This window comes from Linepithema humile, chromosome 6, assembly GCF_040581485.1.
Source record: "Linepithema humile isolate Giens D197 chromosome 6, Lhum_UNIL_v1.0, whole genome shotgun sequence".
Lineage (NCBI taxonomy): Eukaryota > Metazoa > Arthropoda > Insecta > Hymenoptera > Formicidae > Linepithema > Linepithema humile.
In genome coordinates, this window is record NC_090133.1 from 10,870,450 (window position 1) to 10,892,312 (window position 21,863).

The 21,863-nt window shown below is 30.6% G+C and overlaps 2 protein-coding genes and 2 long non-coding RNA genes across 4 annotated transcripts; 1 reads left to right on the plus strand and 3 right to left on the minus strand.

The window, feature by feature from the left end:
• Positions 1–311: 311 nt before the first annotated feature.
• LOC137000596 (uncharacterized) lies at positions 312–4,305 on the minus strand. Its single transcript, XR_010890867.1, has 2 exons — positions 3,561–4,305; positions 312–687 (listed from the first exon to the last, which is right to left on the minus strand). It is a non-coding gene; the product is annotated as an uncharacterized lncRNA (long non-coding RNA).
• Positions 4,306–6,378: 2,073 nt separating this feature from the next.
• LOC137000594 (uncharacterized) lies at positions 6,379–9,430 on the minus strand. Its single transcript, XR_010890865.1, has 2 exons — positions 9,295–9,430; positions 6,379–9,173 (listed from the first exon to the last, which is right to left on the minus strand). It is a non-coding gene; the product is annotated as an uncharacterized lncRNA (long non-coding RNA).
• A 52-nt stretch (positions 9,431–9,482) lies between these two features.
• On the plus strand, positions 9,483–19,744 carry path (pathetic). The gene is made up of 9 exons (XM_012370431.2): positions 9,483–9,639; positions 14,031–14,069; positions 14,229–14,311; positions 14,405–14,506; positions 14,979–15,129; positions 15,262–15,383; positions 15,501–16,049; positions 16,142–16,308; positions 19,478–19,744. The coding sequence occupies exons 2-9, from the start codon at positions 14,067–14,069 to the stop codon at positions 19,717–19,719; spliced, it is 1,419 nt and encodes a 472-aa protein (XP_012225854.1). The 5' UTR covers positions 9,483–9,639; positions 14,031–14,066; the 3' UTR covers positions 19,720–19,744.
• Positions 19,745–20,969: 1,225 nt separating this feature from the next.
• Polr2L (DNA-directed RNA polymerases I, II, and III subunit Rpb10) lies at positions 20,970–21,756 on the minus strand. The gene is made up of 2 exons (XM_012370433.2): positions 21,513–21,756; positions 20,970–21,333 (listed from the first exon to the last, which is right to left on the minus strand). The coding sequence occupies exons 1-2, from the start codon at positions 21,605–21,607 to the stop codon at positions 21,225–21,227; spliced, it is 204 nt and encodes a 67-aa protein (XP_012225856.1). The 5' UTR covers positions 21,608–21,756; the 3' UTR covers positions 20,970–21,224.
• Between the last annotated feature and the right edge of the window lie 107 nt (positions 21,757–21,863).

Sequence of the window (21,863 nt, forward strand, 5' to 3'; positions counted from 1 at the left end):
TAACGATTTATGAGTTTAACAGCAACATCAAAAGAATTATAAGTAAATATTAAGGTGACCTTTATACAGGGTATTTGAAAAGAGAGTTCTAGAACAATCTAATATTTCAGAAAAAGATATTTTACAAAAATATGTTTTAGACAAAAGTTGTAGCGTTTAAAAGAATCCATTTAATGATTGGAACAGTTTTAAACAGTTAAAGATTATAACTTTTGTCTAAAATGCTTTTTTGTTGAAATATTAAACCGTTTTGGGACTTTTCGAACACCCTGTATATTCCTACAAGGAAAGTGATGGAGTTATTTCTGTCCGATTTTTAAAGTTTGAATATGTAGTAGAGCAGTGCTGCCCAACCTTTTTTACGTATGAGTTACTTTTTTTCTTTTAATAAAGCGACCTCGCGATCTATCAATGTACAAAGGAAAAAATATAATATTAAATATATAAAATTAAAATATGATTTCAATATTTATCATATATCAATACAGACAAACTAAGTGTCAAAATAAAAAAATTAATACAAAATAAATATTAAAATTAAAAACAAATTTTATAATAAAATTAAACAAAGTAAAAATCAAATAAAGAAGAATAAATCAAATCATGTGAAGATCTATAAAAAAAAAACACATTACCATTGACCGGTAGATTGCGATTGACTGGTTGGACACCTCTGTTGTAGAGTAACTAAAAATAAGAAACATGTATTTTTTTATATGTACGTTCTTACATTTAGAAGTTGAAACAATTCCTACAAACTGACATGGTATATTTGATTTTAAGAGAATCTAAAACTATAAGAGATATATAAAAAAATATTTCAGATAAATAAAAATTTTTTGGTATTTTATGAGTTTTATAATCATGCATTTGGCTTTTTGAAAAATGTCATATTTTTACATTTACCTCTTTTCCTTGTTATTATTTTTACAAATTTCAACAAAAGTTACAAAATTTTACGCTGAATTTACATATATTAATGTTAATGTTATATTAAAAAAATAATATTTGGGAAATGAGTCTTTCTTCTTAAATACCGCGCTATGTGCGTCGCTACATAGAGTAATTTAAAATATCTTAATGTTCTTGAAATATTATATTCTTGAGCGATTTCTAAGACTATTTTTCTTTTGCAAAATTTTGTCTAAAACTTAGTTTTTGAGTTATAATTAAAAATAGTTCACTACTTATACAGGGTGTCATACATTTTAAATAATCCACTCAAATATTTCAGAAACACCGCGTTAAATCGAAAAATGTTTCAAGTAAAAGTTGCAGGGTTTGGAGGGGGAAAAATATAGGGATATTAGTTTGACCTTGGGTGGAGGTGCTTCGGAGATTTGAAGGTCAACTTCATTTTTTTAAATGGAGCCAACACAATTTTTTATATAAATTGATTCCTCGCAATATTCGTCGTAAAAAGTTATAAGAATAGGATGGCCAAAAATTGAATAGTTTACGAGATATTTTATACTTTAATTTGACATAATTTTATATAAATTATGAAAGCTCTCATTAAATATTAATTTTTCAATTATCTTACCTCAACACTTTTATGCACAAAATAATGAGAGGAATCAATTGGTGTAAAAAAAACACATAGTTCTCTTTAAGAAAAAATGATATGATATTATTTCAGCTACATATTTTTTCATGAAATATCTCTTTAAATAATGAGTTTAGATCAAAGATGTCTTAGTATTTTTTTTACGTAAAATTGAACGCTCTTTTAGATTTTTTAATAGAAAATACCACATTTTATTTAAAAAAATAGCGATGACCTTTATATGACTTTGAAAAATTGTTTTTTTTTTCGAAAATTAATTTTACCATTATTTGTCCCCCTTGAGACCGTACAATTTTTGTTTGAAACATTTTTCCATATTTCCCATATTTTTTTAGATATTTGACTGTCAAAAATAAAATGAGACACCTTGTATATATATTATATATATTACATATATTATATATATTATATATATAGTCGATTTTAGTTGATAAATGCTGCATAGTATCGAAAAAATCGTTTTTTTTAAATTTTTTTTTCTACTTGTTTCCGCAAGTTACCGCTTTATATTTATATTCGCCCTATATTATATGTAAAAAACTTTCAAGTCGATATCGCGGGGGTCGTAAAGTAAACTCTAGCCCAGTTTTTTTCTGCAGAATTCTACAATTTTTTAATATTTAAAAAGAGTTCCGGCGATTAAAATATATACACAAAATATATTTTATATGAAAGTATATATTAGTGTTAATGCAGTTAATTCTAATATAAAAAATCTATAAAAAAAGCTTATGTATATTCTAACTTTTCTATAGTTTTATAAAACTAACTGTAAGTTTAAAATAATAATGTACTATTTTACTTATGTATATTAATGTCTATAAAATTAACTTTTCCATATAAAAATTATAAAAAAATTTGTTATATGAATGATAATTGTACAAACTGTAAAATTAAAATTTTTTATTATTATATTTATTATATATTTAGATATTAAAAGTACTATCGCTAATAAAGTGTAATACTTGTGTATTTTACTAGTATATATGTATTTAAAAGGAAAAATTTAATATAACTAAAAAAATATTTATTGCGAAAAATTTTGGCGCTGCTACATCGAATAACATGTCGAAAATTCATATTCTATGTAATATTATATTCTTCTATATAATATTACATTAATTTTAAAATATTTTAAAGTGTATCAACGCCAAGTTTTTTTATATTAAATTTTTTAATTGGATTAAATTTTTTCTTTTAAAAAATATATGTATATACATTATTATACAAGGTGTTCTAGATTTACGGTAACACCCGTTAATAGCAGATTCCTGAGATCATTTGAAGACAAAAATCTTATTGCCTCAAAATGTCGAGGCTGCTATAGTTTTTGAACAGAAAAGGTTTAAAATTCTCCAATCAGCTAGTCAAAATTTCGCCCGTAACTACACGTACACGCGTACCAATCTGTCAACTGTTATTGATTTTTACTGCACAGCTGATTTTATTTTATCGTTTCTTGTGTGTGTGAGTACTATGTATACTATCGCGATCAGTTAATATTAAAAAATTAATTATTATAATAGGAAATTATAATTCTCTCTCTTAAGTAAAATATTTAATTTTTTAAAATAATAATTTAAATAGTTGTTTAATGGTATTACATTTAATTAAAATTATAAACTTTAATATTATAATAAAGAATTAAATAATTTACGTATAATATATGATTTATCAATATCAATTTGTCAGAGAGAGTATCAACTGATTAGTCTATCTCATACATTGATCAACTGACTTAGACACAAAAAAAAAACATAAAGATTAGAAAATACGCAAGCTGCACTTTCTTTGACAATTTACGATAATCTTTTATATTAAAAATGTAAAAATAATAATTGTGCCGTTTATTTTGAAAGTTTAATTAAAATTGCTAATATTAACATTTTTGAGTAAATTAAAATGCAAACTTAAATATCTCGAAACAAGAAAAGTGGATTAACTACTTTCAAAAAGAAACGGCTCATTTAAAAGCAGAAACACATTTATTTACCAATATTATTTTTTTCTTATTATTTGAAGAAGTTGCTCAAAATGTCTTTCTGAATGTATAATCGTGCACGTCGTAGTAAATTGCGACCGGATTCTCTAGTCATTTTACTTGTAATAGTTACCAAACCTTCATGAATTCGATCGTGCACTTCCTCTTTATTTTGGATTTGTTCTCTTTGATAAATATATTGTTTAAGATGTCCCCAGAAGAAAAAATCCATTGGAGTCAAGTCTGGTGATCGTGTTGGCCAGTTAAATGGACCACTACGTCCAATCCGATTTGGAAATGCTTCATCAAATGCATTTCGCACTCTCCTTGCAACATGAGGTCTGTTCTTTATAGCTGAACTGGCTGCACTAGTTCAGAGTTTATCTTTCTCCTTCCAATGTGGAGGGAAAAAGATAAACTCTGAACTAGTGCAGCCAGTTCAACTATAAAGAACAGACCTATGAGGAGGTGCTCCATCGTGTTGGAAAATTAAATTTATTCTATCATGTATGGTCACATCTTCCAACAATTGTAACTCGTTGTTCATAAATTGGAAATACATATTTCATCTAATCGATGTGGTAAAATAAATGGTCCAATCTGAAGTATAATATTAAAATTAATTCTCCCTCTAGGGAGGGGGGAGGGATGAGAAGGAGAGAGAGGAGAAAGAGAGGAGGGAAGGGGGTACACACTCGAAGAAGAAGCGAATTGCAATTAACAGTTTTTATATTTACACAAATGTGCTTCACAAGTATACGTTACACAGTTTTATTTTTAATCACAAAAGTAAATTCTATCAGAATAAATAAAATAATAAAACAATGAAAAATGTATATAAAATATTTAAAAGATTTAAAAATAAAATAAATCCACAATTTATCTTGAATCGATTTTCTAATTAGCGCATCTTTTACCGACAGCGTTTCTGCAGCGACTCAGCCGGTTCAGGTACATCGAGACACAGTATACTATGATCCAAGCGCGTGTGCATTTATGATTAGATAATGATGTGTACTTTTTTAAAAATTAGCCTTTATGATATCTCAGTTCAACATATATTATCCTTAATGTATTAACAAAAGAATTCTGATTAGCAAACAATTCATAAGTTTTTGATTAGTGAATATATTTTTGAAATTATTTTATAATATTGTTATTAAGTTAAAAAGAGATGGGGAAATACTGAACAAATGAATTGAATATTAGTAAACATTATTGAAAAGGTAATCTTGAGAAATTCTTTTATAATTCTGTTCTTTCTATTACATAAGTGTCGCAGAATAACCACGACAACGCTCGTGAGCTGATAAAGCACAGTAAGCCGAACTGAAAAGTCCTTTACTGTTTTGCAATATTCGTAATAATTGTAGAAAAATTAATTTAAAAAAATTAGCGAATAAACGCGCATTTTGCGTCACTTGACTGTGAGATGTATGATCTAGGCATGCGTTCTTAGGCGATCTTAGACGTGCCAGTAGCGAGTGTTACATGGCAAGGAAAAGTAAAGCTACCCGCGTGTTACTTTTGTTTAACGGATTAACTAAATATTTCATTGCCGTGTGATGCTTGCCACACTCAAAAAAATATTTCGCTGATGTAGTTAGATTTCTAGATATCGCAACAAGAATGTATCGCTATTTTTCGTATCTGTGAAAACATTGTTTGTCACATATAGAATTTATAGCAGTAATGTTCTAGCAATAGCTTCTGAAAAATTTAGGTACCATTGCTAAATGTTATTCATTGCATGATCTAACACGTGATTGATCTTATATAGATAGGCGCTTTAGAGAAACTTTCTTTTTAAAGTTCACAAATAATACAGATATATATTCTGTTTCTGTCATCTAAACTGATTAAGTAATTACATATGCAATATCACAACAGTTGCTAAACATTTATCTGTTTTAGTTAATTTTTTACACCTAGAAAATTTTAGCTATTATTGCAAAATCATTTTTTTGAGTGCATTATCACGCCTAGAGTGTATCTCTTATGGTCTCGTCGCGCGAAACGCATGCTCATTTGCTAATCTGTTTTAATTAATTTCTCCATAATGATTACAATATTGCAAAACGGTGAAGGACTTCTCAATTCGGCTTACTGTGCTCTCAAAATCACTTAAACGATTCTCGCCCAGCTAAGGGTGGGTTCCGACGCTTGTATCGGATCGTACTTTTTTGCATGTCGTATGAGGGCCTCAGAACTTTCTGTATGCCAAAGAAGAAGAGCGACAAGTTATTTTTTGCTAGGCGAGAATTTTTTAGGCACTCTGGGGTGGTTTTTTGAGTATAAGAGTGTCTTCCGACGCATGTATCAAATCAGTCTTTTTTGTATGTCATGTGAGGGCCTCAGAACTTCCTCTATGCAAAAGGAGAAGAGCAACAAATCATTTTTAGCTTGGCGAGAATCGTTTAAGTGATTTTGGGGGTGGTTTTTCGGGTATAAGGGTGTCTTTCGACGCATGTATCGGATCGGTCTCTTTTGTACTTTGTTTGTTAGTCTCGAAACTTCCTCCCTGCAAAAGGACAAGAGCGACAAATCATTTTTAAAAAATCGCTCCAGGAACGTTTCAAACTTCAACCAGCTCGGGAAATTGCATTTTTTATGGTCTTTTTTCAATTTTTCCGTACTTTTCCCGCTGTCTAGAGGAAAACGGACTTTATTACGTAATTCTACGGTATAAAATTTATAAGAAACCATTTGTAGTTTTGGTTCCACACCATGGGCCAAAATCGACCTATTTTTAAAACATTCTCCTTTAATTGTTCGATTGGATTAACTATTTTTAAGATTTTCATACGAAAAAATGGATAGAATTCAAAAATATTTTGTAAAAATGTTTTATTTTATTAATATTTTACAAGTTATATACAACTGTACGAAAATGTTATTATCAGAAAAAAAAGAAAACAAAAAATTAAAAAAATTTACTTTTTTACATTTTTGAACATAATCAATATTTGAATATTAACAGCTAACAGCTAATTTGATCGGTTTAGAGATTACAAAGCACGATAAACAAAGTACTCTCAAACAGTCGGTTCGCGTGTAATTACACGCCGGTTCGCCTTGCTGTTCGCTTTTTGAAAAATGGGTTGTTAATTATACATTCAGTTTCAAAATCAAATAATTCCAAATATCTCAAATGCTTCTTTTTGAAATATTAGAGTACTAGAGTTCCTGATAAATAAAAAACATTTTTGGTATTGCATAAATTGTTTTTAATTTTGATAAAACAAAAAAACTTTTAAAAATTAATTTTAATTAGTTCTAGTTCTAAATTACAATATTTCTACGTATTTTTAAAAGTTTTTTATAATTTATATAACAAAAGTTTAAAAGCATAACATTAAAAAAAAAATTATGTTTCATAACAAAATTTTTAAGTATCGACAAAATTTATATTTAAGAGATCCAGTAGTTCTGGACAGCAGTAGCAGTTTTGGACAGCATTTTGATAATTATAAGGTTTGTTATTGTTATTAGGGATCAAAACAATTCAATAAATAAATAAAAAGATATTTGATCCTAAACAATGTTGCTGTGACATTTTTCAAAGTATTAGGAGTATGCAAAAGTTTCGTTCATGTATAAATAGCATTATGAGCTATTTTAATGAAATTTGCGGCGTTCTTTTGTTTTATTATTTCAATGTTGGTTAACTTAGATAATAAGAAGTGATGCCTGACGAGCTATATTCATCGATATAATCATATTTTTAATTTGTGCGAAAATGGAAATCGATCAAATGTATATTCGATCTTTCCCTATTTAATCAGTGCAAAACAGCTGCTGAAGCGACTAAAATAATTTGCGAAACGGGTATGGTAAGGGGATAGTAACCGAGAGTTCATGTAGCATGTTGGTTTTGATACTTTAAAAGTGGTGATTTTTATTAGAAAGACAAGAAGCGGTTAGACCCCATGTTGCATTTGCGACTCAGAAAACTTTAATGGAGCTTGCAATAGGAAGTCTTGCCATACCCGGCGTACTCTTCAGATATTGCCTCATCGGATTTCCATCTGTTTCGATTCATGCAGCAATCTTTTTGGCACACAGTTTCGCAATGTTGCAAAAGTGCGACAATTCGTTGATGATTTTATTCACTTTAAAAGTAGAGACTTTTTTTTATCGCAGTATTCATCTTTTACCTTTTAATAAATAATGTTGGAAAATATTTTGATTAAAAATATTACATCATTTATGAGACATTAAAAAAGAAAATTGCCTTAAAAATGACTTTTGTATACCTCTAATAAATCAATAAAAATTTTTTTTAAGAGTTTCAGTAATTCTAGCAGAAATCTTGAATAGCATTTTAAAAATGATGAAGATTATATTAGGTGCCAAAGTAATCCAATCAACAATTGAAAAGATATTTGAATTTTTATCGATACTTGAAATAATTTTGTTGTAAAATCACACATACAATCAATTTATCATAATAAATAACAATTTATCCGATAACTAACTATTTATTCAGTTCATCCAGTAACTATTTTAGCTACTCTACAACAATCAAAATCTATCAAAATCGTAGAGAAACAACTCCATTACTTTTTTTGTTAGTGTTTCTGATATTTTTACGTCTTGAAAAACTTTTCATCGTGTTATTTCTCTTTCAATTTATTAATACAAGAGATAAAACTATTTTTCTCGGCGAACATGTAGAACGACGCGCAAAATAAAATGGCATTGTAATTTTTACATGCAGACTTTTTGCTGCGACAGCGAAGACAGCGCCGCACACGCGTGCGTTTTTGCTTCTCGTCGCAACCGGTGTAATGTTCCGGATATTTAATTTCAGATAATCGCGTTCTCACGCGAAACTGCTAATTTAAGGACCATTTTATCTTTATTATATAACCGTTTACATGTGCGAATAATATGGTTGTTTTTTGCGTCACTCGCTCGGCGTTTATATCATTTGATTACTTATATGATCAATGTTTGATTAGACGAAATTGCGGTCCTGCCATCGCCCTAAATGAGGACCAATTAACACTTCAGACTTCCGACCTTGAAGTTGTCAGAGAAGAATTTGTGTTGCTCGGTTACAAATTTCTCGTATGATATAATTCTATAAGAAAGTATTATTCAAATTTTGATTAATATCAATTATCAAGTACATAATGCATTTTTTGAAATAAGTAAAAAAGAAATGATTGAGTTGTAATACATTTTCAAGTATAACTCTATTTATAAGTCTCTTGCTTGTGCGATGAGCATCTATATAAAATACAAACATGTATCGATTATACCTCGAGACGCGATAGTAAGGATCGCGTGTCCAACGCGCTATTCAACGCATGAATAACGCATGGCACGCGTGAACGACGATATCGCTGCGGTTGGCGAACATCGTGACATCAACTCGTCGAATTTCGTCATGCGTCCACGTTCAAGTCGACTTACGTACAGTAGGCCAAACTTATTGTTAGACGTCCGCCATTTCTGGCGAAGCACTGCATGTCGCATGATACCAATTTAGGCGAGGGACGACACAAAAATCATCAAGTTTACGTTTTAATAGTTATGTCTGTTTTATAATAATTCAGAGTGAGACAGCGATTTCGTTTTTTTCGACATAAAGTAAAATAGAGGATGGTTCTAATAAATCTAAAAATAGTAATAGATAAAGTACAGCAAATTGATTAAGATCGAAGTATTTTTAGGACATCTGCGGATGTGCAGTCATGAAGATAATTGTTTTGAAATTCTAAAATAATAAATTTTATACCTTACAATCTTGTTGAATGAGCAATTGGCAAGAATCGGTTAGTTGTCGAGCGATGACCTCTATCGTAAGCTTCAGAAGACGGCGGCGACGGGAACAACAGCAGCGACGGCAGCGGTGAAGACTGCGATGAAGGCAACGGCATGGAGGTGGAAAGCCGTCGCCGAGGCGTGATTTCTGGGCGGCAGTTGGCGGTGATCTTTCGAACGGGTTGTGCACGTATGTGGACGTTGCGAGAGAACGGCGTGCTCTGAAATTCGCGCATAGACCTGAATTCAGGAATGAGGTAACTATCGGCAACGAGGCTTGGCTTCGCAATACACAGAGACTTACGAGCTTAGCAACTTGGTACGTGAGTGTTTCATTCTCCAGATCGATTCTTCGATTTTTGCCTGTCTCGTGGCAACGCCACGAAAATGACGTATGCGTTGGATTTTCCCGCGCTATGTTGGAATTATTTTGGAATTATTATTTATACGCAAAACGTTATCATCGGAAGGATGAAAAATTTGCGAAAAAATAAAACTACAAAATGAAAAAAAAGATAATGTGCTAGGAAAAAAATGTTACAATTGCGTCAGTAAAGCGGGAAAAATAAAAATAATGGACGCAAGTAAAAGTCCATTTGTAAAAGTGAACGATTATTAGTAGAAATGGATGTTTTAAACATTTAAAAAAAATAAAAGTTTACTTTTCATTTTCTATGCGCCATTTTTTATGCACTATGGGATAAATTCATTAGATGATTATAGGCTTTATAATATTGCATTACATATGTTCTATGGTGTCATAATATCATATATTAATGTTAATGCCATCATTATTACTGTTATTACTACAACATCATATATAATAACTATAACCATTAATAATTACCATTATCATGAATGTTATCACTATTACATAACGTTTTGCCACTATTAATTGGAAGATGTAATCAATTGGCGATTAATCTTATCTTGAGCGATTTCATGATTGCTAGTAAAGTGAGTCACACATGAGGATTTCCTTGGCTGAAATCCAACTCTGCACCGGAAGAGAAACCACGTGGAGTTGTATAGACGCGACTTGTATGGCCATGGCGTCTTTATCGCACGCTAGTATATACGCATGATGTAACTGCTTGCCAATATTTCGGATGAGCGCCGATTCGTGTCGAGTCATTCACGCGCGCGCCTTTCTTGCCTTTTCCACGGCGGATGAGAGCCTTATCGCCATAAAGTTCGCGAAACATAATAAACAAACACAAGTGTGTAAACCAGATGTGATCAGACAAGAAAAGTAGCTTGGCTTTTGAAGCAAGTAATAATAACTTTTAGAGCGGATAGTAAATAATTTGGATTAACTTCTCTTGTCTTAATATGTCGTCAATTTTCTTTATTATGGTTTCGTGAAAAATCACAGCTTTGCTCAAAAAGTAAATCGTTTCAGACAGTAAGGAATTCTCAAATGTTTACTCCAATATTTGCAGTTGTCATAATGTACATAATGTGTTAACACATTCTTTTTTACGTGTGAAATATTACACTAGTAACTGCGAACTATTTTCAATGCCTGTTTAATGTAACGATTCGAAGACATGTCAAAAAAACTGCCAAGATTGAAATATCTTGCAATTCTAGAATCGGTATTATTTTCCTATGTCAAGAAATTGGATTCTATGCTGCATTAAATTGTACGTGTAACTGTGCCTTTAGTACTTAGCTGGTCTTTCGTATCTTAGAAATGTCATCAAGTAGGCATTCATCGTATGCTGGCGTCGTATATTTAGCGGCACCCAGGTACGTTTAGCATATTCTTAGGTAGTCCACGTCTAGATGTTCTGGATCTTAACGTTTTGATATATTATTTGTTTTGAATATATTGAATATTCCCGAATGTAAACTTAATTGTAAATTTGAGATTTTATCGTATAGCAAAGAAAAAAAATAATTGACTAAAGATAAGTAATAGTTTAGTATTTCGTTAATCATTTTCTTATCTTATTTTGTTATAAGAAGTGCGCTCGTGTTAGCCACGTGCTATTTATTTGTAAATAGTCTCATATTCGAAATTATTAAAATTTGGTGATTTATATTTTGGTAAAATCGAAAGCGATGCTTTTTCAATTCATGAGAATGCAATTCTAAGCGAAATGATAAGTTATGATAAGGTGAATAGATAGTTACCATGTCAACGTTTATTCAACGACACTATTCGCAAATTGATGCTGTTCTGTTAACCTACCGAGCAATTCCTTATCGTAACGCGCTTTCCGGCGTATCATTTTCATGATAAAGCATTATTTTTACGCAGCGATTATATGAAATGTTTTGTTTATGAATAACTTTATCAATCTTCATTCTTAATAATTTAAAATACAAAATGTATTCTGTGTATATTGTTTCAATTATAAGTTTTTTAGCCAAATATGTAAATTGTTCATTATCTGTGATATTTTAATATATCGCATACCTTTATTTTAATTTAAAATAAATATGTAACATGAAATATATAAGCGTGACGTGAGCGCGGTAATACTATGCGATAAATATGACCTTAAGTTTTTTGCGGTCTTATAATACATAACGAGTGTGTCATATTTCTTGTAGCCGAACAATTAACGTATATAGGATAGATGAAAAGCTTCACTTGCAACTTTAAAAAAAGCTTTCTTTTTTTTATACATTAAATTAATATCCTCTTTTAACGAAAAAAGACTAATGCATATATTAATCCTTAATTTAGCAAAGCATTTAGTTTCAAAATGTATGCGAAATTTTCGTTTTCGCGAGATCAAGTTATTTGAAAAGAAGTCGGATCGGTTTTGATCGTAATAGACGCAGGATTAATCATGATTAATAATAACTCAAGCTTTAGGTTTAATGACCGACTTAGTAATTGTCACGGCGCGGCAGATAAAAGAATCAACTACCGACACGTTAATTGAGTAAATTAATTATGCCGACTCCATCAATTATTTATAATTGTATTTTCGTTCATTGAGTGCTTTGCTTCATTAAGTCAAACAACTGTTCTTATTTTCTAATTGGCTGCTATGCAGCACATGTAATCAAATCACGAATCTCGTTCTGTGGCCACTTCGCTTACTTTGTCGCGAAAGGCTAAAGTTCTAACAATTTTTTGCATTTATCTTCTGTTATCTGGCGTTTGATTATCTCGCGAGTTTAAGTGCCACTATGTGTAGAGTCGACTATGTAGGAATACTGTCTCATTATTTATAAGCGGTACAAACATACAGAGTGTGTTGACGTCAATTATAATGACGTTCGCTAATTGATGCCTGCTTCAATGGTGGGTGGTGGGTGTTTATAACTGACCTCGAATCAGCAGCAAAATAAATGGTTTTTCTTTTACAACGTTTCGATATCCTTTCGAATCGACTACTCGTGTAGACTAATTGTAAGTCTCTGGCTTCATCTCGACTTTCAAAATAGAACATTAGGCAGTGCAGACGTTGACGGTTAATGAGCCGTTCATCCATCTGTCACTATTTTCCTCCTTAATCTTCAATGTTAATCTTCAACAGCTGGAAACTAATGCCGCGATCAACGGTCGAATATCATTAGCACACTATCGTCACAAATTCAAATTACAAACACGCGGATTAAGGAGCGTCTCTGTCAGAAAGATGTAATTTTAAGGCAAAGAATGTCATCAACTCGCTTCAACACCGCGATGCGAAATTTTATGCTTTATACTATAATTATATGCGCATTTTTTTTTTCAAATTTTGTACTACATTCTGTTATCTATTCATTATCACTCTTGAGTTGTTCGATATTTAAGTAACAGAATATTTAAAAAACGCAGAAAATAGACCTTTTAACTGCATTTTTAGGGCTTAGTGCAAGTCTCAAAATTAAAACAAAAACTGACATGATTTCTTTAACACATCTTTTTATTTTCCATATTTTATAATAATAATTAAAATGCTTGATTATTGCGCTTATCTCGTACAATATGCGCCAGTGTTTACTTGTTCAAACAAGGTCGAGATTGTGAACCCGGAAGTGCCAAGAGTTAATGTTCTTTTCCTCGACGTTATACGTATAACGCAATCTTATCCAGTGTGATTGAATTGCGTCAATACGCGTGAGTGATCTTATGCCCTAATATCGTAACTCAGTCATTATAAGAATCATACAGTAAACAGAAATATGTAGTATAGAAGTGCGGAAAATATAAATATTATTATTATAAATATAATTATTATTATAAATATAATTATTATTTATTTAAAATTTTTCTCTTTTTAATATATTCTCTATTTTATATTTGTGTTATTATACATGAATAAAAAGATTATTTTTTTTATATTACTTCATATTATTTTAATATTTTTCAATAAGAGGGGAAGAGGGAGAGATGGAGAAAGGGAGGATAGGAAAGGAAGAGAGAGGGTGAGAGAGGGGGTGGAGAGAGAGAGGGGGGTAGTCATTTTTATGGCGTTTTAGTATCTGTACGACATTACGTTTTTTACATCCCAAAACGGATATAAAGAGTTGAAGGTCAGAAAACAAGAATTTGCATAATAAAGTGAGTCAGTTTTTGTACAAATATTGAGAGAGTTTTAAATATCAATTTACTGAAATTATATCAGAATATGCGAGCGAATAGAAAATGATTTTCTTGTTATAAATACCCGGCACTTTTCTAAATTTCTTTGTATTTGTTGCTAAAATACAAAAGTATGATAAAAAAGTTTGATTTAATGTATTTTGTACGTTTTTTTTTAGGTGACGGTTAGATAACGTATCAATAAACAAGCCACGATGGTAAGTTACAATGACATATTTTATTTTCGTTATTTGAGTGCGTTTATTGTTACTCAGTATTTTTGCATCATAATTATTTTGCGCAATTCGTTTGCATTATTGCTGTCGCAAATTACAATTAAAGTATATTATGTTATTTTCTCCTATTTTTTTATGTAGACTGATGATAAAACACCAACAGAATTAGACACCTTTCTACCTAACGATGGATCCAATCTTAAAGATGGCGTCTTATCCGCCAAGTAAGATTCGAATTTATTTCATTTGAATACATATAACTAATCCAAAATGCAAATTATAGTAATGAATTATTATAAATTTTTTAAATATTGCAGATACATAGTACAAGTCGCTCCGAGTCGTGATGTTGAGGGTGGATTAGGCGATGAAAAGACTTTTGATCCCTTTGCAGAACGCAAAATTGATAATCCGACAACGTAAGGACTAATATCTTTTTTAATAATAAATGTAACATGATTGTTTTGTTATTTTTATATGCTATATTTGAAGCTGTAGGACTAATATGTCTATAGGGCTCTTGCATATCATAATTTAAATTATATAATAATTTTGAATAATAATAGAAAACAACAGTTTCATATCTTATGCTTTAAATTTTATCAAATAGAAAGCGCAATCAAAAAAATTATATACTACTTTTACATGATAAACATATAAGATTTACATTACGAGTAGACATAATATAATAATAATATTATATTACAAAGTAAGCGTAGTTATTTCATCTTTTCGATAATGTGTACAGTTCAATAATATGATTTTGCTTGTTAATGAATTAACTTTCAACAAATTGAAATATAAATTACATTTGTAACTTTATTTTGGCTGTAGCTTTTTGACAATCTGGAAAACGCAAATGTGTAATCAATGTAATAATTATACTTTCAGAGATTGCGATACATTAACGCATTTATTGAAAGCCTCTCTCGGTACTGGTATACTGGCTATGCCCATAGCTTTTAAAAATGCCGGATTGCTTGTGGGTGTCTTCGCCACGATACTCGTCGCGTTCGTATGCACGCATTGCGCATACATTCTGGTGAGTTTATGAAAATAATAATCTGTATTTTTACACTAGAAAAAGTTATTGTTAAAGATAGCTTTGTTTGTTTTTCAATTAAATAATTTAATTAAGTAATATCTGATTGATCAGTATCCTCGTTTTCTACAGATTAAATGTTCGCACGTGCTCTACTATAAAACTCGAAAGACGGAAATGGGATTTGCGGATGTAGCCGAGGCGGCTTTCAGTATTGGGCCTCAATGGGCGAGAAAGTTTGCGACACCTTCCAGGTATTAGCTTTAAATCTACCAAATTTGTTTCTAGAGCATATCCTAACATCTATTTTCTTTTATCAAAAGTGATTTTTTCAATTAAGTTATTTAAATATAAATTGTTTTTGTTTATAGATACCTTATTCAAATCAGTTTGTTCGCCACGTATTTCGGCACTTGCAGTGTATATGCGGTGATCGTGGCCGCTAACATTAAACAGATTATAGAACATTATCAAGATGCTGATGCTGGTGAATACAACATTCGATTGATCACCGCCTATTTGCTGTTGCCTTTGATTGCACTCAGTTGGGTGCCCGACTTGAAGTATCTTGCACCAGTTTCAATGGTGGCAAACATTTTTATGGGAACAGGGTTAGGAATAACGTTCTATTATCTCGTTTGGGATTTGCCACCATTGACCTCGGTGCCTTTAGTAGCATCGATTGAGAATTTTCCACAGTTCTTCAGCATCACCATCTTCGCTATGGAAGCGATCGGTGTGGTAATGCCTCTGGAGAATAATATGAAGACACCGCAACACTTTGTGGGAATTTGCGGTGTTCTCAATAAAGGAATGTCAGGAGTTACACTTATATACATTTTCCTTGGTTTTCTCGGTTATGTAAAGTATCAAGATGCAACGCTGGGTAGTATCACTCTGAATTTACCGACGGAAGAAATGTAAGAGTTTAAAATTATAATAGAGAAGTACAATTTATATAACGTATAGTGTTCGATTTCCTATAACGGATTGTGATTAATTTTTTTCACAGACCAGCACAAGTTGTCAAAATACTAATAGCCCTTGCCGTGTTCTGCACCTTTGGTTTGCAGTTCTACGTATGCCTCGACATCGCGTGGAATGGTCTGAAACATCGCTTCGAGAAGAAACCACTTTTAGCTAATTACATCATGAGAACGGTACTAGTAACTGGTGCAGGTATGTTTAGAGAAATATTGTATGTATGTATGTAATATTTTATCGTTTTCTTAAAGGGTTTACAATTTCTTTCTTACATCTATCTTACGTTTAGCTTACATCTACTTTACGTCTTCTTTATATGTATCTTAGCTAATTTTAATTATAGTTGATAGTGTGTGTGCTTATGTATACACGGAGAAAATTTTATATAAAAAAATTACTGTGTACGGCAGTGACCGCAGACCATAAAGGAATTATAAAAATTTTTACTATACAGAGAAAATTTTATATCAAAAATTACTATGTACGGTAGTAGCCGCGGACCATAAAGGAATTATAAAAATTTTTACTATGTTTTTCACATGTGAAACATAGTAAAAATTTTCGGTCCGCGACTTCATAGTCCGCGGTTAATGCCGTACATAGTAATTTTTGATATAAAATTTTCTCCGTGTATGTTTTTCACATGTGAAACATATAGTAAAAATTTTCAATCCGCGGCTAGTCATACATAGTTATTTTTAATATAAAATTTTCTCCGTGTATATAAATCTTGTCCACATTTGTATAATTTTCAGTTTTTTTTTCTTTCTTTTTCCACTCTCCTATTGCCATTCCGTTTTCTTGTCTCATTCTTTTGTCATTCTCTCTTTTCTCACTCGTATATTACATATCTTTCCCTCTTCCTCTCTACTCCCCTCTTTCATCCACTCACTCGCCCTTTTTCCCTTTTCGCCTTTCCTATATAATTCCTTGATTATATTATCTCCTCTTTTCTCCTGCATAGTATTTCCTTTCCTCCTCACTCACCCAATACTCCTTTCCTCCTCTCATTGCGTTTCCTAGTTTGAACTTTGCTATCCTCTTCATCTTCTTGCTTTTACTTTTTGTCTTTAAGTACTTTATGGTGGTACTTTACTTTTTTGGTGGTCTTGTCGTTCTCATCTTTTTATATTAGTAAATTAATTCGGTGTCGTTTTTGCGAAATTAAAAATTTCGGAAAAAAATCGCTTCACAGGTTACTCCAACTGCTCAGCAAGCTCTTTTTGAATTTATGCGAAATCTTGGTTGAATAGCAACCGCAATTTCCTTATCTTCAAATTTTTTTATTGATTAATGGTTTATCATTTAAATTATATAAATTATAAATAGTTTCTATTATAATATCTTTGATACTATTTCCTGCATGTTTTGTGGGATACTGCATCTTCTCAAGAGCAATATAAATCATATCAATAATTTCAGTAATATTTTTTTTAAATAGAAAGACAGAAAGAATACAGTGCTTGCTTTGCTATGCGTGCTATGCGTTTTATCTATGGCCATCGTACTTATTGTTGGTTTTTGAGCTTATGTTGTTTATTTTGCAATATTAATTGGTTTAGTACACGGAGAAAATTTTATATAAAAAATTACTATGTACAACAGTAGCCGCGGACTATGAAGGAATTATAAAAATTTTTACTATGTTTTTCACATGTAAAATAATAAAAATTTTCGATCCGCAGCTTTATAAAATTTTCGTGTAAGCATAGTTGGCAGTCTTTTAAAATTGCATTGCAGGAAAATATACAAGGTGTCTGATAATAATCACGCCTGTCTGCGGATAGAGGAGAGTAAATCGAATAGAAAAGTTCTTTACCGTTTTGCAAATTTTGCAATAATTGTTGAGATATTAATTAAAAATGTTTGGCGAATGAGCATGGAATGTGCGCTTTAGGCGTGCCAGCGACAAGTGTCGCACACTGAGAAAAATGGTCTGTTTGATTTAACAAACCGTCTATTAGATTTTGGACGAAACAGACAGATTCTGGTTAAATCCACCAGAATTCCTATTAATGTAATAAAAACATTTTTCTCAGTGCATGATAACAAAAAAAGTTTGGTCGGTCAGCGAAGACCGGGTGAAGACAAAAGTAACACGCGAGCAACAAGCAGACAGAAACTTTACTTTTTATTACCGTGCGACATTTGCCGTTGGTACGTCTAGCACACGTTTAGAGCATAAATCTCACAGTTTAGCCACGCAAAACGTGCACTTATTCGCCAAACATTTTTAATTAATATCTCAATAATTATTTTAAAATTTGCAAAACGGTAAAAAAACATTTCTGTTCACTTTACTCTCTTCTACCCTCTTACAAGCGGGTTATTAATGTATAAATATGCAGCAATATGTTGCAAATTGCATACTTTTTCTTAAAAACAACCATGCATTTTTTTTGTACCAATCGATTTGTCTCATAATTCTGCGCGTAAAAGTATTATGGTAAGATTATAGAAAATTAAATATTTTACGAGATGTTTTGTATCAAAATATATCAGATTAAGATATAAAATATCTCGTAAACCGTTCCATTGTTGCTTATTTTACTTATAACTTTTTATGCAAATTGTTATAAGGAATCTATTGTATTTACATAAAACAATTAGAGTGGTTCCATTTAAAAAAATTAAGTTGCCCTCCAAATCTGCGAAATGTCTTTATCTGGAAAAATTTTGTTAGATTCATTTTATGTCCTTCTTTAAACCCTGCAACTTTTGTCTGAAACATTTTTTTCTACAATCACATTTTTTCAAAATATTTGCATGTTAAGATTAAAATGAATCACTCTGTATATATATATATTGTTGAATGGCGAATTATAATATTGACGTAATGTTATTGTTAGTCGATATGTTTAGTCGATAACAGTCCTTTCCAAATAAAATAATTAAAATAATAAAAATACATTTAATTTAACCTCATTGAAGAATTGTAGGTAGGGAAAAGGAAGTAAAAGATTATTATTTTAGAAACATAATAAACATGCATATATATATAATAATAATCTTTTACTTCCTTTTCCCTACCTACAATTCTTCAATGAGGTTAAATTAAATGTATTTTTATTATTTTAATTATTTTATTTGGAAAGGACTGTTATCGACTAAACATATCGACTAACAATAACATTACGTCAATATTATAATTCGCCATTCAACAATATATATATTCTCTTCTATCTGTTGTATCTCTCTATCTCTATTCTCTAACTCATTCTCTTTATCTATCCTTCCTATCCTCTTTTTTTTCTGCCGTATATTCTCTTTCTTGAACAGATAGACTATATTTTTGAAGTATCTCTTTTGGAGGCATTGCGATTTTTGATGATATCTACTTATGAAATAACTATGTGCGTTGCAGTTCTTCTCGCCGTGGCAGTACCAACGATTGAACCGTTCATCGGCCTGATCGGTGCATTTTGTTTTTCCATTTTGGGCCTCCTCATTCCGGTCTTCATTGAGACTGTAACTTATTGGGATATCGGCTTCGGATTAGGGAATTGGGTGGCTCTGAAGAATATAATTATATGCGTTATAGGCCTGATGGCGCTATTATTTGGATCACGCAGTGCAATAATGGACATAGTGAAATTGTATGCTTGATTAAAAAATATTATTTCTGTTTTTATTTAGCGCAAATTTTATTTTGGCGAGTGTATTTTTTTTACTATAATTTTAGATCTGCTCTTAATACAGTTAATGATATTTTAAAATAAATCAAACATGACTTTACGCTCGCGGGCGGGTGTCATTAAACTTGTGGGCAGGATCGCAATTTAAAGTTGTATACATTAGAGATTTCTTATACATGTTGAGATTTTTTCATATTTAAAATTTGGAGATAAATGTTAGAAATATTTTCAAATCAAATCCTCAAATCTATTCTATCTGATCCTAAAATCTAGGATTTTTTGGGGGGAAATTAGGATGTGTTTTTTATTCTTTATATACTTGTCATATAGCAAAGTGTAGAAAATTATCAAATTTAGAAAATTCTATATGATTATATGTTTATAAGTCAGAAGTTGCAAGTGTAGATTTAAAAGTAATGGCAGTATTTATTCAATAATAGACAATCGGCTGCAAAGCCAAAAACGAATTATTGCGATAAAGATATGCATATATCTCAAAAAACGTTAACTTTAGAAAATAATTTTTATACTATGAAATATCTCGCTATTTAAGTTCATGAAATAGAACATAAGTTTTTATTTTGTGCATTTATACAAAATTATAATTATAATTATAATTAAAGCAGTCTCGAGACAATTTAACAATTGTTGAATGTGATTTCTGCAATATTATTCTGCAGAAAAATATTTTGATAAAATGCATATAAATATACCTTTATATAAATTCGCTAAAGTTTATAACATAACAATGTATTAGTTAATATTTTAATATTTAATATTATAATGTATCAAAGAGAAAAATATCTCTATTGAAAATAGTGGCTAAAATATTGAAAATTGCATTCAAATAAAAGCTACAGATTTTGTGTGAAACTATTGTGTATAATCTGTGTGGAAAACGTATTATCAAGCAGAGTATTGAGTGTAGTCTTCCTACATTGCATTTAAAATTAATATTAAAATACATACTTTTTTGAAAACTGATACATATAGAAACTAGATATGCATATATGTATTAGTTTTTTATAAAACAGATAAATGTTTGATACAAGTGAAAATTATATTATTTATGACAAAATTTTACATTGTCATGACAAATTTGTAAACACACAGGTTAAATTATGAAATATAAATAATTTTACATTTTGTAGACAATTTTGTTCTTTATTTTTGATTGTTTAATTATATGTAACACGTGTTATTGCCATGATATAATTATACTTTATTCAGTTGCAAATCATTTTTTATTTTAAATAATCTTAAATGTCTGTTGTACAAAGAAAATATTTTATTTTTTTATTTATAAAGTATATTTATATTATACAAATATAATAATATCTGTGGATGTAACATTTGAATTACAAAAGCAGAATAATTTGAATGGTGTTTTATGGAGTTTCAATATATAATGTTGTTTTATGTTATCTATTCCACAATTTATTCGTGTATTCATCAATAGAATTAAATACCTAGGAATTATTTCTCTAGTGGTGCATAATTGAGGAGCTTTTCAATTAAATCCACATGTCCAAGCAGCATTCTGCGACAGCAATATCTTTTCAGACCCAGTGCGTCCAAAGCATCTCTATAATAAATCCCTTGTATTATTGCATTTGTGTGAGTTTCTTTTTTCACGATTTTTTAATACAGTTATTATTTCTAAAGTAAAACAACAAACGACTTTTAGAAAGAACTATATGTGATGTAGTAAGATTAACAAGTTTTGGTTTTGAGGTTAGAAACAAAATCGAATATAGAAGTTACCCTTCAGTATATTCTGCTTGAAGAAGTCCCAAGTATGCTTCCCATTTGTTGCCAATCACCTTTCCGCAAGTGAAACATCTCACAGGGATAATCATTATATTTCTTTAATTTCTGGCTTGATTATTTGTTATCGATTTGTTTGTAGTAAAAAAGATTAGACACGTGATGTAGACCGCATGGCCAGAAGTGCTTTCTTGCATTTCTTGGGCTCCGTACGCAATAACGAAGAATCACATTCGTGTGCACTCGGTCGTTCGGCTAATAGAAGAAAGCAGGCTGTCTTCTCTCTCATTCCTATTGAGCCGACAACCGAGCAGGACAGCAAGACAATGTGTTTGCTTTTTGATACAA